Source organism: Pipra filicauda, unplaced genomic scaffold, assembly GCF_003945595.2.
Source record: "Pipra filicauda isolate LSUMZ 115617 unplaced genomic scaffold, ASM394559v2 scaffold161_size1661140_pilon, whole genome shotgun sequence".
NCBI lineage: Eukaryota > Metazoa > Chordata > Aves > Passeriformes > Pipridae > Pipra > Pipra filicauda.
This window is the reverse complement of record NW_024104118.1, coordinates 156,359-172,198: the sequence shown is the minus strand read 5'-3', so window position 1 is coordinate 172,198 and position 15,840 is coordinate 156,359. Positions and strand designations below refer to the sequence as shown.

Genomic DNA, 15,840 nt, shown 5'->3' with positions numbered 1-15,840 from the left:
CTCACAGATGCCTGTCTGGATGCTGCAGACTGCAGACAAGAGTGAGAAGCTCCAGATAAGTAGGTTAAGCTGGAGAATTCCCAAGGAAAATAGCCCTGAAGGAGGTTTATCTTAGAGGGGGCCAACATCACAAAGGCTTGAGCTTGGTCCTGGGAGGACAGACACACCATGGCTTTCTGTAGTAGGCCCCATGGATTTGCCATTGCCACCAGTGTGGCAATCCCTTTGGTGACAAAGAGGATGCTGGCCCAATGGGAGCACCCAGCACTCTTGCAGGCAGCTCTGTGCAGGTCTCAGCTTACTCCTGGCCAGGAAGACCAGGTCTCCAGGAGCCCCGGCCAGGCAGACAAGGGCTAATGACCTGGGAACCTAAAAGGAGTGAGAGGGGTGCCCTGCTGAAGGTGAACCCAAGTGCTGTTGGCTGCAGACGCTGATGGGAACCGACAGGCGAGAGGACACACAGGGCTGGCAGAATTATCGAATCCGATTAGCCCGCCCAGGAGTTCACTCAGGGAAAGCCATTAACCTCTGGAACTGGAGCAACAATGCTCCCTCCTCCTCCTCCTCCCCCCAGCCTTCCCCTAACATTTCCTCCCAGGCATTAAGAGTTCATCCTCCCGTGAGGGAAGCACATCCTACAGGTGGGGAAACTGAGGCAGGAGACGGGGGTCACGCAGCTCCCCAGGAAGAGCATCCTTGGGGATGTGCCAAGACAGACTGAGCCCTGTGGGTGTGGAGGGAAGGAGGAGCAGGAGGAGGACAAGAAGGAGGAGGAGGAGGAGGCAGCACACAGGCCAGATGGCCGGGTTTAATCACTCGTCCTCCCGTGTTGGGCTCCCACCGCTTGGTGCTGGCAGCAGTGCCAGGGATGTGGGGCTGGGACCCAGAGCATGGATCCCACAACTTTGTGGGGGTCTGTGTTTGTAATTATGCCTGTAAATCCAAAATAAATGCATTTTGGCTGCCTTTACAAAAGAGAAATATCCCTGGGAAATAGCAGCCTCAGGGTTGCAAAGATTGGAGAGGGAAGATATCCAGTGTCTTGGGTAGTAGACAGGGATTTCATTCCTATATCTGGTCTGGAGTTGATGGGGTAACTTGTACCCTGAATCCATTGCCATGGTGGGACTGGGGGTGCAGACCCAAAGTGGAGGGTCTCAGTGCTCCCTCCGTCTCTTACCTGCAAGAAGAACCCAGGGAGGCAGAGCGGGGGGAGTGGAGGGATAAACCAATAATTATTGTACTGAATGAAACACACTAGTGATTTTTATGATAATTCAGCGCCTCACGGGCGACTTGGCATTTGGCCGGCTGCCTCTCCGTGATATTTTATTTATGGGCTCCCCGAATGTGTTGATCCAGGGCCTTTCGCTCCGAGCCGATCAAAATTCCATGCACGGGGGAGGAGGATCGAGCCAGAGAAACGCGTGCGCTCCGCTGGCACTGGGGGCCAGCTGGATCCGTCCTCTGGGTGCAGCCGGACATCTGCCCTCGGCTGGCACTTTGCGGAGGTGAAAGGATGGAGCAGCTCTGCTTTTGAGGAGTGGCAGCTACATGCAGTGGCTCCTGGCTCTGCTGCTCCATCCCGCCTCCTCCCTGCCCCACCAGCCCTCCAGTCCCCTCCCTCCCTCCTCGCCAATTTTTTGGCAGGGCTCAGGAACAAAAGCGGGGCCCTCCTCTCGCTTGCCAATGACGATGCTCTGTGTGGAAAGGGGATGTTTCCCTGGCAACAGCTATTTTGAAGATGTGCGTCGCGGTACTTGAGGCCCGGGGAGGAGAAGGTCGCTGCCTTCGAGAGGAGGCACTCGAGCTGGAGGCGTGAGCAGAGCAGAGGGAAAAATGAAGGACAAAGGCACAAACGAGGAGCTGCCTGCGGGTTTCTGCGTGTGAGGACCATGTCTGACGCTCAAAGCATCGTTTTGCCCCTGAAGCTTTTCCTGCGTGGGGTGCTCAGCTCCCCTGCTGAAGGAGGGATGCTCTTTGGTACCCAAGCGGGAAGGATGCTGCTGGATCCCTGCATCCCTGTGGATATGCTCGGCCCCGTACCTGAGGGCAGCCGTGGTTGGCAGCTCGGGCGATGCTAAAGGCGGCTGCTGGAGGGTCTGGGAACAGGATGGTGGTGGGGCTGATGCTGGGATGAGAGATGGGATTCTTCTCCATGCGGTGCCTGAGGAGTGATGGAAAGGTTTGGGTCAGTGTGTGTGGGGCCACATCCACCCCAGCGAGCCGAGCGCCGTGGGAGGGCACGATGGCACCAGGGATACTCAAGTTGTCCCCCTGTGTCACCAGCAGACCCCTGGCCATCACTCACTTGTACTCCTGGACATTGCTCACAACTCTGGCCACGGCGACGAGGGTCCTGGGGAGGGTGGTGAGGGGGACAGACAGCCCCCGCAGCAGCACCTGGGAGGTGGAGGGTCCATGGTGAGGGGACAGAGATTGTGGGGAGGGGAAAAAGCTGCCAGAGCAGGAGACGACGTGCAGACCCTGCACACCTCCCTGCCACCCCTGACCCCAAGGCCACCTCTCACCTCCAAGGCCACGTAGCTCAGTCCATCACAGCGAGGGATGAAGCTCTTTTTGCGGGTGATGGTGACACGCAGGACCATTCCCACAGAGTCCTGCCTCCTTGGCTGTGTGTGGAGGAGAGCAAAGCGTGGGGGGAAAAAGGTCAAGGCCACAAAACATGGACACTGGGCATGGACAGCCCATCACTGGCAACAAAGCACCAACTGGTAATTAAAGCTCAGTGGCCCCCTGAGCCTTCTCGGAAAAGATCAATATAATAAATCCTTCTGTGTTTAAATATTTCATCGTTCCCAATCTATGTAGGGAAGGGTAAGCTCATTTCTGCCAGCCTGAGCATAGGAGAGTTTGATTTTGGGGGAGTAATGGAGTGAGTTTGTCAGGCCTCAGCTGTACAGGGCGCTACTGGCCAAGTCCCTGGGTTGGAGAAATGCCCATGGAAGGGTTCAGGAAGCTGCTTCTCTGGGGCTGGGTACCTGCCTGCATTAATTAATGCACAGCAACCTGTGTTTAATGAATGTCCTGCCCTGCTTCTCCTTCCCAGGATCCTGAGGGTGAAAGCACTTCCCAGCTTGCAATCCCGTCACTTTTCTACCACATTTGAGCCCAGCACAACGCTTGCCTTGTTCCTCCCTCTCAGGAAGCTCACAAGCCTCTTTGAGCACCTTCCCCAACTTGCCAAATGTGGTTTTCCCACCGGTATTATGGCATTACACAAGGCTCCCTTTGCCCACAGCCCCCAGCTACAAGTGGTGAAAATCAAACTATGAGCAGGAATAAGGAGCAGGATGGAGGGGTTTGTGCCATACCTACCAGCACCAGCCTGCAGTGGTGGGGTTGGAAGGGCTGGAGATGCCGGGCTGGCAGCTGGAATGTCCCCAGTGCCTCCTTGGTAGCTTTGTCTGCCACAGTGAGGGTCAGCACTGGAAGGGAGAGGGTCAGCTGTCAGGATGAGCAGGGTTTGGGAAAGAGGAGGGTTTTAGGGAAAAGGAGAGGTTTGGGGGAAGGTCTGGGTGAGAAAGGGACAGAGACAATGGAGTGATTAATTTTCAGCAGGCCCTTCCCCTCACAAGGCCAGGGTGGAGTGGACAGGAGCAGGCTTGACACCCAGACCAGGATAATACACACACACATGTGCATCCCAGGGAGCCATGAAGAACAGGTCCCAGGCAATTCCAGGAGAGCGAAGCTGGCACCAACACAGCTCAGATTCCCATCTAAGAAGCCAGGATTTCCTACTGATCCATCTAATCCACCTCCCTGCCTCCAGCCCACCCTGCTCAGCTTGCAGGGTTCCATCCTGCCCTGAGCCCTCCCTGCCTCAGGGTCCACCATGAAATCAGTCCTCTTAGAGGTGCCTGGTCCCCATCTGTCCCCTGGCATGGCAGCATCACCCCACAGATTCTGGCACCCCCAGTTCTTCCCTTAAATTAGAGCAAAGCTGCAATTTATTTGACAAGCAGGAACAGGAGCCTTTTATGGGAAAAAAAAAAAAAAAAAGAAGAAGAAAAAAAAGGAGCTGATGGAAGGGAAAACCGCCCTCTCCTTATGCTGCCATCAAGAGTTGGGCCTCCCTTCCCCCAGCTTAATGACTGCGCCGAGGCACCCGCCTTAACTCCTGCTTGGCCAGCCTGGGAATGCCACAGGTTGTGCACGTCCCCAAAGTGAAGATGAAGAAGGCAAGCGCCTGGTCCACGCTTCCCTGAGCTTGTGCTTTACAGCAAGTGCTCCATTTAAATGGAAATTTTCCTTTTCTCCCAGCTCCTCGTGGAAGAAGCACCAGAGAAAACGTTCTGGGGTTGAGCGAGACACAAGTGGCTTTTCTGCCTGTCATCACCAATGATGGATCACACTCGGATTTCTGGGAGATAAAAGGATGGAAACTGTATTGCCGGGGAAGAAAAGCTGTGAGCTGCACCTGGGGATGACAGCTTCAGGATGAACATCTGGGGGATGAACATGGCCAAACATCTGGGAGATGCTGGGAGGTGGAGGAGCAGACCTGGAAGCTCCATCAAGTCTCCCTGAATTTCTCATGATCCCGCACGGGGCAAAAAGTACATCAAAATCTCCTCAATTTCACCGGGATCAGGGCCTAATGGGATTAGGCACGATGTGAAGATTGGTTCCTAACGTTTGTTTTGTAAGGAGCTGATTTTATAATCAAATCCTGGCCCCTAATTCCACGAGTTTTATCACAATTACAGATTTAGCAGCCCCGCGTGGGGAGTAACAGCATCAGGATGTGGTTCCAAATGATACAAGGTGAGGGATGGCAGTAGGGAAAGATTTGGGGGTGTTTCCCCTCTGATGCTGATTCCCATTGGAGGATGCCTAGCATCACTGCCTGTTCCACCCTGGGCACGTCCCTCCTGGTCCTGCCCTGCAGACACCACAGCCATGAGCTCAGGACATGGCTCGTTCCCTCTGCCTGGGGTCCTGAGGAGCAGGGACTCCCTAATATCCCCAAATTAGCCCTTTGAGGAATGATTCCCATGTCCTGGTCCCCAGGCTCTCACCTGCCCAGCCTGCATCCTCGGCATCCATTTCCAGCACCACCTCCTCCTCCCAGGTGGGTGTGTGGGTGGGCTCTGAGGATGCACGAGAGGCCTCCCGCTTCTGCTCAGCCCCTCCACTGGTCTTACTGTGAGGAAAAGGGAGGAAAACAGGTGAGGAATATGGCAGCAGGGAGCTGGGAGAGGGACGAGCATCCAGCCCTCAGCAAAGCTCTGCCCCTGCTCTGGGGGGGCTTTGCTGGGGATTCAGTGCTGCTTTTACTCCTGGATCCTGCCCAACCCCCAGTGATAAAAGGGGTTTGCAGCCCCTTTTATCCTAAAGGCTATTTCAGGCCCCGGAGGCTAATTATCCACAGTATTGATGAAGGGACAGGGAAGATGCTGCTGGGAAAAGAGAGAGAAGATTGAATGTTAACGACTGTCATCATTAGACTCGGCACATAACAATGCTGAGCAATAATTATGGTTGTGTTCACTGCTACAGACCTGGGTAATTCTTCATCTGTGCTGGTGTCACCATCAGGCATGTTTTGGGGTTGTTCCTCCCACTTTTATCAATTAATCACCAATTACTCATTAGCTTGGCTAATAATAATAATCCCCCACACACTTTTAGTGGGGCTGGAAGATCTTTTAGGGCGTCTCCACTGCCCAGCGAGACACTTGGAGTCCCAAAACCACAGCAGAGTCCCACTGCCTGGTGACGTGGTGAGCTCAAGTCCCTGCACCCCCACTCATGGGGTGAAAGGGGATGGTGACATCCCACTGTGACACAGATATCCCAGCCCTGTGAACGGGTTGCTCTGGATATTAAGGTGATGAAGTGCCTGGTGCTGGCCCCTCCAAGAAAAGCTCCTCATGGGGCAGAGCCAACATGGCCCTTGGGGACAGTTTACCAGGGCACTGTTGTGACTGAGAAGAGATGGTGTCACTGGAGACTCCAACACTGGGGGAAAAGAGATTATAAGGCATAGAATTATTGAATGGTTTGGGATGGAAGGGCGCTTAAAGATCATTTCGTTCGCAAAGGTCCTTCCAGCTGTAGGGTGAGCTCCAGGTGGGACCGAGCAGGTTCATCCCAGATGGATGGGAGGATGGTTGCAAGATCTCCATTCCCTCTCCCTGCTGAAGAGATTGGTCTAGTGGGCCCTCAGCCATGCTGCATCCACATCCTGTGCTCCTTTTTCATCTCCCACGTGTCCCCTTCCCCACCGGCAAAGCCCATCTGCATCCCACAGGGATGGAGCTGGCCAGCGTTGGAAGGTGGGAATTGCCATCAGGCTGGCACTGTTTTGGAGGGGCTGGAAAAAAACTTGGCTCTCCAGTAATGAGCTCTGTGGGGGATTGCTCTCCCAGCAACGTGCTCAGAGTCCGAATGAAGCCAGACCTGGGCTGGGGGTGTGGGAGGAGGAGCAGGAGGGTGAGAACAGGCCCCCTTCATTACAGACTTGCCTAAGGACGGGAGAGCATTCAAAAAGAGCTGTGAAGTGGGGAGGGGGAGGAAAACAACCCACAACTGCACAAAGCACAGGGGTGTGCCTCAAAAACCAAATGAATAGGCCGGGGGCAGCTGGAACAGCGGAGAGCAGAGAGGGTTTCATGTTTTCTCCTCCCCCCAGCCAGCTCCAGACGCGCTGGAGGGGCAGGAGCGGGGTCTGCAGACATGAGATCGCACAGCTCAGGGCAGGACACGGCTGGGATGCACCAAGAGCTGCTCCTCCGATTCTCTGCATCCCTCCCTGCCGGCTCCGGGGCAGGCTCTTGGCTCTGCCGTGCGTGCGGGGATGCACCATCCGCCCACCGCTGCGATAAAAGATAAAGATAAAAGATAAAGACGGCTGCCTCCGGGGAGTTATTACCCATCAACGTCTCGGCTACGGTGCTCGGGGACGGCGGCACGCAGCCACCCCGCTGCTGTGACACCGGGGTGCCCAGCAAAGGGCTTGGCAGGGCTGTGCCCAGCCTTCAGAATGTTTATTTATCCGGTGTTATGAGTTATTATCTCTACAGGGTGAGTTATTTCTCGGGGCTGATATCCCAGTTGTTACATTGCTCCCGGTCTTCTAACCCTGGGATGTTCCATCTTCATCCCACCAGGATGCTGTGGCAAGGAGGGACCGCTTGATCTCACAGCCCCAGTGCTCTGGGTTTATCAGCTGAGTCCCTGGTTTAATTTTGGGCAGAGCCAAAAGGTTTTACTTGCAGGAACACCCTTTCTGAGAGCATCCCATGGCATCATGACCTGGACTGCTGCCTTCACAGGTCCCCCGTGGGCAGGGGGACAGGGACCCCCATCCCCCAGCCTGGGAGCAGCTGGTGCATTCAGCAGCGACCTTGAGTTGCTTCTCTGGGCACTGAAGAGCAGAAAGGAGGGAGCGAGGAAGTCCTTTCACCCGCCCGTGGTACTCAGCGGGGAGGAGAAGCCGGCCGGGGCCAGGCGCTTTGTGCCGTTAATTGCAAACACGCCCGGCTCCAGCACGCCAAGGTCATCCCTGCATCCTGCCGGTCCGGCAGCTATTTGTCTGTGAGCACGAGGGAGTGAAAGGAAGATGCGGAACAAACCCACCGATGCCCCTGGAAGCAGGGAGGGAGGATTTTCTGGGTGTTCAGAGGGTGAGGAGCAGAGCCAAGGTGATGCCAGATCCCCAGAGCATCCCCGGAGGAGGAGGCTTTCTCTGGGGCAGGGTGAGCCAAAGCCCCTGTGTGGGATCTTCTGCTCTTCAAGGTCTTTCAGGCTCGCTCTGCTAAACCTTTCCCTCCCCAGATCTCTGGTAGTGGTGCCCACAACTACGGAGCACTGTGGGATGCTGAGTCCAGGCACAAGTGACTGGGCACAGCCACAGAGGGCAGTGGTGCTGCTCCCTCCCTCCCATCCCACTTGGATCACATCCTTATGTGGGGTGATGCTCTGTGTGCTGGCACTTTGGGCTTGGGATGGCTCCACTGGTTATCACTTGGCTGTTTTGGGGGGGATTGGATGCCACCAGACTCCCCACCAGCACATCCCCCTCCAACTTCTCCCTCCCATCCATAAAATCCCACCTTTTAACTGCAACATGCTACTCTCCTTAAAGAGCAAGTGCCCTGAAAAACAATCAGTGATTCCCTTCTGCCTTGGCTCCCTCACTATGGTTACTAAAAGGCCCCTCATGTGTCCTGCATCCCTAATACCCCCCTCCCCTCCCTTCCATCACTCTCCCGTTACCATGGCAATGCGGTGATGGAGCAGCACCAGAATGTAAAGAGAGATGCAACAATCACACGCCACCCTCGTGCTATCATTTAGGATATTGATGTTTAAATCTCCGGAGATCATCTGGGTATAATTGGTTTATGGAAATAGAGACAAGTCCTGCCGTAGAGTTACTCAGGCTGTCGGGGCGGAGAGCGGGTCCTTGGCATGGGGGGGTTGGGAAAGAGAGGATGGGGTGATAGAGGGGTGGCAGTGGAGGCTCCCAGCTCACATGTCAGCCAGCCCCAGCTGCCAAAATCCTGATGATGGAGTCCCGCATCCCCCCTGCCCAGGGAGCCTCTGGGATGCCTGATGGGGCTGGCACCGGGCACTCTGTCACAATGACAGACCCTGGGACCCCCTTCACCACAGAGCTCAGAGTTTCTACTCTGGAAAACACCCAGCAAGCAACAGTTTGCTTTACACGAGATGTTTCCAGGCTTTCACAGTCCTGGCTGCTGATTGTTCCCAGTGGATGAACCCCAACCCTGCGGCCCTGTTCCCTTGGCACTGATGGATCCACTTGGGTACCAGCCTGCCCGGCACTGCCCTGGGGAGATGCCCTGCAAAAACCAAGCTCCGCAGCCAGGTGATGCTCTGAAGGCACTGATAGCTGCTTTCTCCCCTCTTTTCCAGGGAAGTGAAGCCCCTCTGCCTCTGGGATGGCAGTGCCGAGCAGGACGGCCTCCCTCCTACCACAGACCAAAGCTGATCGGCTAATTGAGTCCCCTGGCACATGCATAATGCACGAGGAGCCAAGTCCTCCTTACCCAACATCCTGTTTTATTTATTAAAACACTCTTTTATTTATTGTGATATCATCCCCAAACCCAGGCAGCATTACCCTGTGGATTCTTTGACATCATTTTATACTTTCAATATTAGGAACACTTTCTTCCTGACACCCCAGCAAGCCAGAGTGCCTCGTGTCTGCCTTCCCCCATCGCAGCGAGGAGTCCTGGTTCCTCTCCCTGCGTCTCACGGAGGCAATGCCAGAGAGGTTCCCCCCCTCCCTGGGGCTTATGAAGAGGGTGGCAGCTCCCAAACCCTTTCTCTGTGTCTCCACGATCCCTGCTGTCCCCCTTTGCAGATGCTGGATACTCACACAACAACGTACGGCCACGGCACCCGGCCCTCGCGTGTGGCTGGCAGGTTGCTGGCACCATGGAGGGTGACAGTGATGGTTTCCTTCCCCAGGGGGGCCACGTGTCCCCCACCAGCCATGGATGTGTGCCCGGGACCCTCTGTCACAGCGGGGGACTTGGATACCTGCCGGGAGCGAGTGAGGATACGTGAAGGTGGGAAGGGCTGCAGCCATGTGCCTGTCACCCCACCTCGTCCCCATGGCCCAGCTCAGTGCTGAGAGCCCAGATTTCATCCCAGCACATCCCCACATCCCAAACTGGTCCCAGATGAGGGAGAGCAAGCCAGGGAAGTAGTGTCTCCCCCACATTCCCATCACAGCTGCCTCTTCCCTGTCCCCGGTGTGTCCACACTCTGTCCCCTGTGGCTCCACACCACTGATGTCACCATGTCACAGCAGTGCCACAGTGGTGCCAGGCTCTCTGGGAGGACACCTAGCAGCACCAGAGGATCCTGCACAGGGTGAAATCATCCCAGGACCCCTGCCCAGCATGGTGCCATAGGGGGCAGCTACACTGGGGTCCACAAATCCCAGGCCAGGTCACCAAAACAGGGATTAACCATCTAAGACACCTCTATGCCCCCATGTCCCTCTGACCTCCCAACAACCACCCCCCTCTCCAGCTCCTGTTATCCCCCTGCTCCCCCTTGTCACCAGCCCAGACATCTCTGCAATTTATAGGGACTCTGCCGGGAATTGGGATCTCGGCCCAATCTGGGGGGAAGGGCAGGAGTGCAGGGGCTCCCCCCACCCCAGCTCATTAATTCCCACCAGCTGATGTGATAAGGAGCAGCAGAGCCACAAGCTGCTCCTCACGCATCCCATTCCTGCTCCCATCACACCCCGGCCAAGTGAGAGACGGTGCTGTCCCCCACCCCCTGCGTCCCGCAGTGCCGCCGTCTCAGGCAGCACACAGCGTTAATCCATCTAATATCTCACGTTTCTGGGGATGCAAGGAGTTAAAACCCACTCTGCCCCACTTCAGACCCTGAAATCCAAACCCTTCGTGCATCTTTGGACCTCCTGGGGTTGAAACAAAAGCTCCAGCCCGGCGAGCAGCCCGCGGGCTCCTCAAAGCCGCTGCCTGCAAATCCCCTCCGACACGTGGCTGTGCCTCCGAACTCAGTAATGAGGGATTGCTTTGTCCTAAAACCACTCCCTTGTCTCTCCCTCGTCTCTCCCGAGGCTGCCCCGTTGCAGCAGTGGTGTGCTTGGTGACCCACCGCCATGAGGGATAACACGCCCAAAGCTGAGGATCACTTGTGGCATGGAAATCTGGGTGGGTGCTCTGATCACCAGCAGTCTGGAAAAACATGTAAATCAGCTTTTCTTCCCCCCGCCTTTTTTTTTCCTGTCAGCTCACAAACCAGTTGGAGCTTGGGGCTGGGACAGCCTTGGTGTCTCTGACAGCCAGGAAGTGGCACTGAAGGAGCAGAAACACAAAGTGGGGGAGGATCCCCTGACCTGCAGAGCAGAGTAGGGAATGGATCCCAATCCATCACTGAGAGAGGGCAAGGATGGTTGGGGGTTTTGCAGGGGCATGGTGCCAGATTTGCAGGCAGGAAGCAGGCACAGGCACGCAGGCAGGGATGCTCTCCCTGGAGACCCCTCTATCCTGTCAAGAGAGCATCTGTTCAGGCTCCAGTTCTGGAATTTCAGTGAACATTTTCATCCCAAGTATCGCAGAATCCCAGTATGGTTTGGGTTGGAAAGGGTGTTAAATCTCATCTCATTCTAACCCCCTGCCATGGGCAGGGACACCTTGCACTAGACCAGCTTGCTTCAAGCCTCATCCAGCCTTGCCAAATATTCACTAAAATCCCCATCTGGAGGAATTCCAGCTGGCAGAACCCAGAAACAACCTTGCTTTAATTGCACAGACACCTTGGAGCTCTCTGATGGAGCCCTGCTCTGGGGGGGGAGCCCTGGACATAAGCTGTGATGCTGGGCCAGTGTCCCACTCCCCCATCCTTATTTACTGCTCCAGATCACTGTTTTGGGACATTTTCTTATATTCTCCCTATTTTCTTTCACATTCCAGGTAACAGAAGCAGGTTTCTTAGTGCACATCTTCATTCCCACCACTGTATTTACATCTCCCTTGGTTTTACCATCAGCAACAGTGACAGCAGGATAATTAGTGAGGGTTTTACCAGAAAATTCACAAGTGGTTAAGCAAAATAAAGCTCAGCAGGAGAACAAACCATTTTAAAAATAGCAGGTGTGAACAATGCCAGGCTTCTCAGGCAAACAGTACCTCAAACCTCCAACAAGCCTGTGATTAACTACCCAAAAAAAAAAAACCCAGTCACTATTCAAAGCCAGGAGGAGATTCAGTGTTTCTTCCCAAAGGGAAGAAGTATCTCTACCCTACAGTTCCAGGTGAAGCCCACGCTTGTTTGCAGCTCCCTCTTAGTGGGAGAAAAGCTTCTCCATCCTTCCAAGCCACGTGCTCTCCCCCAGGAGTTTGCAACCTGTAGCTTGCGGAGGTGGAGATAAAATGTATTTCAAGTGTGCCCAAGCTGGTGACACCACGTTTGGAACATTTTGAGGAGCTCTGGAGAATCGACCGACTTCTGCAGAGCATCGTGAGCATCTCCTGCAACCCTCTGCCCTGATCCCACGCAGCACCTTAACCCCGAGCCGCCCTTAAATCCTCCTTAACGACGATTATTAATTATTCACACCGCGCTGTTGCGGGGAGGTTGATTAACGGCGTCTGAGCCGCCATCGTCGTAATTTGTTTTTCTATCAACTCTTTATCATCTCCAACGAAGCACCGGGGCCCAGCAGCTCCTTTTCAGCAGCGCTCAGCCAAGATTAAATTGCTTCTGGCTGCGAGCTGACAAGACATAAATAGCCTCAAGAGCCCGGCGTTTAGTTCAGGGCAGCCCGGGCTGGGAGCCAGCAGGGACCTCCAGGCACGGCACTGCAGGGGCTCCTCCAGCCCCTGCCCACACCTGGAGACCACTGGTTGTGTTTTCCCCTCTGGAAGAAGGTCGGTGATTTCAGAATTCTCCTTGAATTTTGATTTCATGGAGCAACATAAGCTCAGAGGGAGAGCCTGGGGCTGTAGGCCTGCAGCATTCACCTCCTCAACTCCAATCCCAGCCCTCCCAGAGCTCCTTGGGGTGCTGCAGGAGAAGAAACCAGTCCCTGTCCTACCATACAAGGAACAGTACCCTTGTGGTCCTTTATAGTGAGCCCCCCAGTGCCAGCTAAAGCCGTGAGCGATGCTGTCACAGAATCATCAACAGCCCCAAGCTCCTCCCTGCTCCTGGCAATTTATGAGTAGCTGTTGGGAATGTGTCAGCTTTATCCTCCTCCAGAGACTCCATAAAATAATAGTAGGCTCCATAAGTGAAGATGGACTGGGGCTGGTGTGAGTTTTCCTACATGATGTCTCCCCAGGCTCCATTCAAGCCTCCTTACGGCAGCTAAACACCAACAAGCTGCTTCCCTTCCCGGACGGAAAATAAAGAGCCACTTGGCTTTAAACAAGCAGCAGGATCAGGTCACAGGTTCCACCTCCAGCACTGTGCCGCTGTGAAGATGAAGAAGGGCTGGAGCATGGCCAAGACACCCCAGGCTTGGGCCAGGACATCCTGGAGTATGGCTGAGGCAACCCAGAGCACGGTCCAGGACGTCCCAACGATGGGCCAGGACATCCCAGAGCACGGACAGCTTGAAGATGCTGGATTCCCAGGTGTCCCTGGGGAAATCCCAGCAGATCTAGCTACCTCTCAGCTGGAGCTCAGGGCTCTGGGATGTCAGAGCACACCAAAAGCCCATGGGACACCACAGAGAATCTCTCAATAATGGGGCAAGCAGCCAAACTAACAGCCGGTCAGCTCCATCATGGCACGCACCTCCAGGCACAGGGAAGCCAGGATGGGGAGAGGGATGTTAGACTTCATCAGGCACCAAAATGGGGGTGAAGTATGGGTTTACAGCAGGGCCTTGGTGGCTGATGGGTGAGTGGATGCTTCACCTAGACCAGCCTTCTCCCAGCATCCTGAATTCACAGATTTCTGAGGGTGGGAGATGCGTTGCATCTCAGCTGCCCCATGCCCTCAGGCTCCATGTCAGTCCCTAGGGTGTTAGAGTAGAGCGTGGCACCCCGTATCTGTATGGATTTGCACCCCCTCCCAAGCATCATGGCTCCTCATCTGTCTACCTCACTCTTGGAAGCAACCGGAGCCTCGGCGCTAATCAGATTTGAGGCTGTGAAATCTCATTTGAGGCTCTATTAATGCAGAGCTGGCACGACACAGGCCCCGGCCTGTCTCCAATGAGCAAAACAAGGAAAGCAATCTAGCTGGGAAAAATGCATCTCCTGGAACGAGCTCGGGGGAGCCAGGCAAACACAATTACAGTTAAAAGGAAGATTAAAACAGTATCAGCACTCCTCTTCCTCCGACCCCTGCTCCCGCCCCTGGGAGGGGAGCATGGAGCTGCACCCACAGGCATCCCCAGCACCGTGGTCCTTCCAGCACGGATGTGACTGAAGCAGGATGCTGCCCCTTCAAAGCAAAGGACTTTTGCAGGATGAATGCCATGGTCTCCCTGTGTCAGTGGAAGGCCTGTGGGATCATCATCATGGAATGGTGACTTGGAAGGGACCTTAAAGCCTATCTTGTTCCACCTCCCCTGCCATGGGCAGGGACACCTTCCACCAGACCAGGTTGCTCCAAGCCCCATCCAACCTGGCCTTGGACAACCTGGCCTTGGATGGGGCAACCACAGCTTCTCTGGGCAACCTGTGCCAGGGCCTGCCTCTTCCTCAGGGAAGAATTTCTGTGGTTTGCTGACACAGCATAGGAAGGGGGTATCCCTCTGGGCCCAGGCATGGATGCTTTCTCCCTGTTTGCTCAGCCATTGCTGAGGTTTTGCTCCTGGGTGCCTTAGAGCTGCTTGGCATGGGATGGGAGGAGAACATGGCCCCCTGTAATGACACCTATAATTAGCACCTGCCAGAGGAGCCCTTATCCTTGAAAAATAACCTCTAGAATGCCACGGACGTGGATGTGCAAGGCAAGGGACAGCCATCAGCTTCCCAAATAAAGGAGTCAGTGCACACATGGTTTCCATTTCTGGGAGCCCACAAGCAGATCCTCCCCCCTGCAAAGGCTCCAGACTGACAAGCACAGCTCCAAACAAGACAAATATCCATATGGCTGGAAAACTCCATCTCCTCTGGCAGCGCCAGCTCGGGTTTGAAACAAACCCAATTGTATTCCAAAGGGGTATTTCCCAACACCTTCGCAGCAGGTTCAAATCACCTTCCAAGGAAAACCACACTTTAAAGCTCCCTAGTAGATCCCCAGCAAAACAAAAGTGAGAGGAAGACAAGCAAATGCTGTTTTATTCATCATTTCGTCCTGGCAGCCTCCTCCTTTCCCGCTGCTCCAGTAACCCCCATTCCTGCTCTGCTCCCATTTCCCAGTCAGCCACAGGGAGATTTTTTTCCCTCGGATTCAGGCTGAGCTTGATATATTCTGCTTATTATTATAATTTTTAAGCAACTTGTTTCCTTGAGGGGACCCTGCGGGAGCTCGTTAGAGATCACAGGGCTGTTTCGGGGCGCCAGGAGGAAGGATGCTCTTCCCCCTCGGATGTCAGCTCCAAGACAATTTCCCTGGGGAGCTCCATAGCTGCTGGCTGGGAATCCCTTTGGGCTAAAAATTGCCAAATTCATTTTCCTTCCATTTACGTGGAAAACTCCCAATTCACCTGTCAAATAATGAAATGGGCCGGCAGCCCAGCACCGCCTCGGCTGCTCCATTAGGACAGTTTTACACTTTCTATATTTATTGGTGGCACCAGCGCAATTCCCTCCCCCCACACCTTTTAAAAAGGAGTAATTTTCTCTTTTTAACCCCATTTGCTTTCCTCATCAAGGCAGTTATCTGACACTTAAAGGGACATGATGACTGAAATTGCAGGAATTAGAGCCAACAGCTTTCGTCTCCTCGGAGCAGCCAGAGTTTGTGTTTTGCAGAGGAGCAAATCACAAAGCAGCTTGGAAAACCTCCTGAGGATCCATCTTCACCAACTGAGAAGATTTTTCTTTTCTCCATTTTAGCTAAGAAAAGGTGAATTGCCACTCATTGCTGGCCCATTTCCACAGCAGATCTCCACCTGGGCAGGGAGAAGCGTGCAGGGAATTTTGGATCAAGCTGGGCAGCTGCAGGTCCCCCACGTAGCGATCAGGAATATAATTTCCTTGCAATACATCACCAGCAACACGTGTTTTCACTCTAAATCATCATCTTTAAATCAGAGCCATGGAAGCAGTCCCCCAAAGCCGTTTGCCTCAGGTCCCCTTTGGCTCCTGGCTCCCTCCAGCACGGAGCTAGATGATCAAGGAATGCTGAGAGGCGAAGCCCCCAATGAACCCATCAAGGCACACTCCTCCCTGG

At 54.5% G+C, this 15,840-nt stretch overlaps 1 protein-coding gene across 1 annotated transcript in view; it reads right to left on the bottom strand.

The window, feature by feature from the left end:
* Positions 1 to 15,840, bottom strand: part of CCDC33 (coiled-coil domain containing 33) — a 41,946-nt gene that overhangs the window by 19,687 nt on the left and 6,419 nt on the right. Inside the window, exons 4-9 of the mRNA XM_027712323.2 lie at positions 9,380 to 9,543; positions 5,046 to 5,170; positions 3,340 to 3,449; positions 2,532 to 2,633; positions 2,312 to 2,403; positions 2,047 to 2,167 (exon numbers count right to left, since the gene is read on the bottom strand). Coding sequence (XP_027568124.2) covers positions 2,047 to 2,167; positions 2,312 to 2,403; positions 2,532 to 2,633; positions 3,340 to 3,449; positions 5,046 to 5,170; positions 9,380 to 9,543 — 714 coding nt within the window. The remainder of the gene's footprint in view (positions 1 to 2,046; positions 2,168 to 2,311; positions 2,404 to 2,531; positions 2,634 to 3,339; positions 3,450 to 5,045; positions 5,171 to 9,379; positions 9,544 to 15,840) is intronic.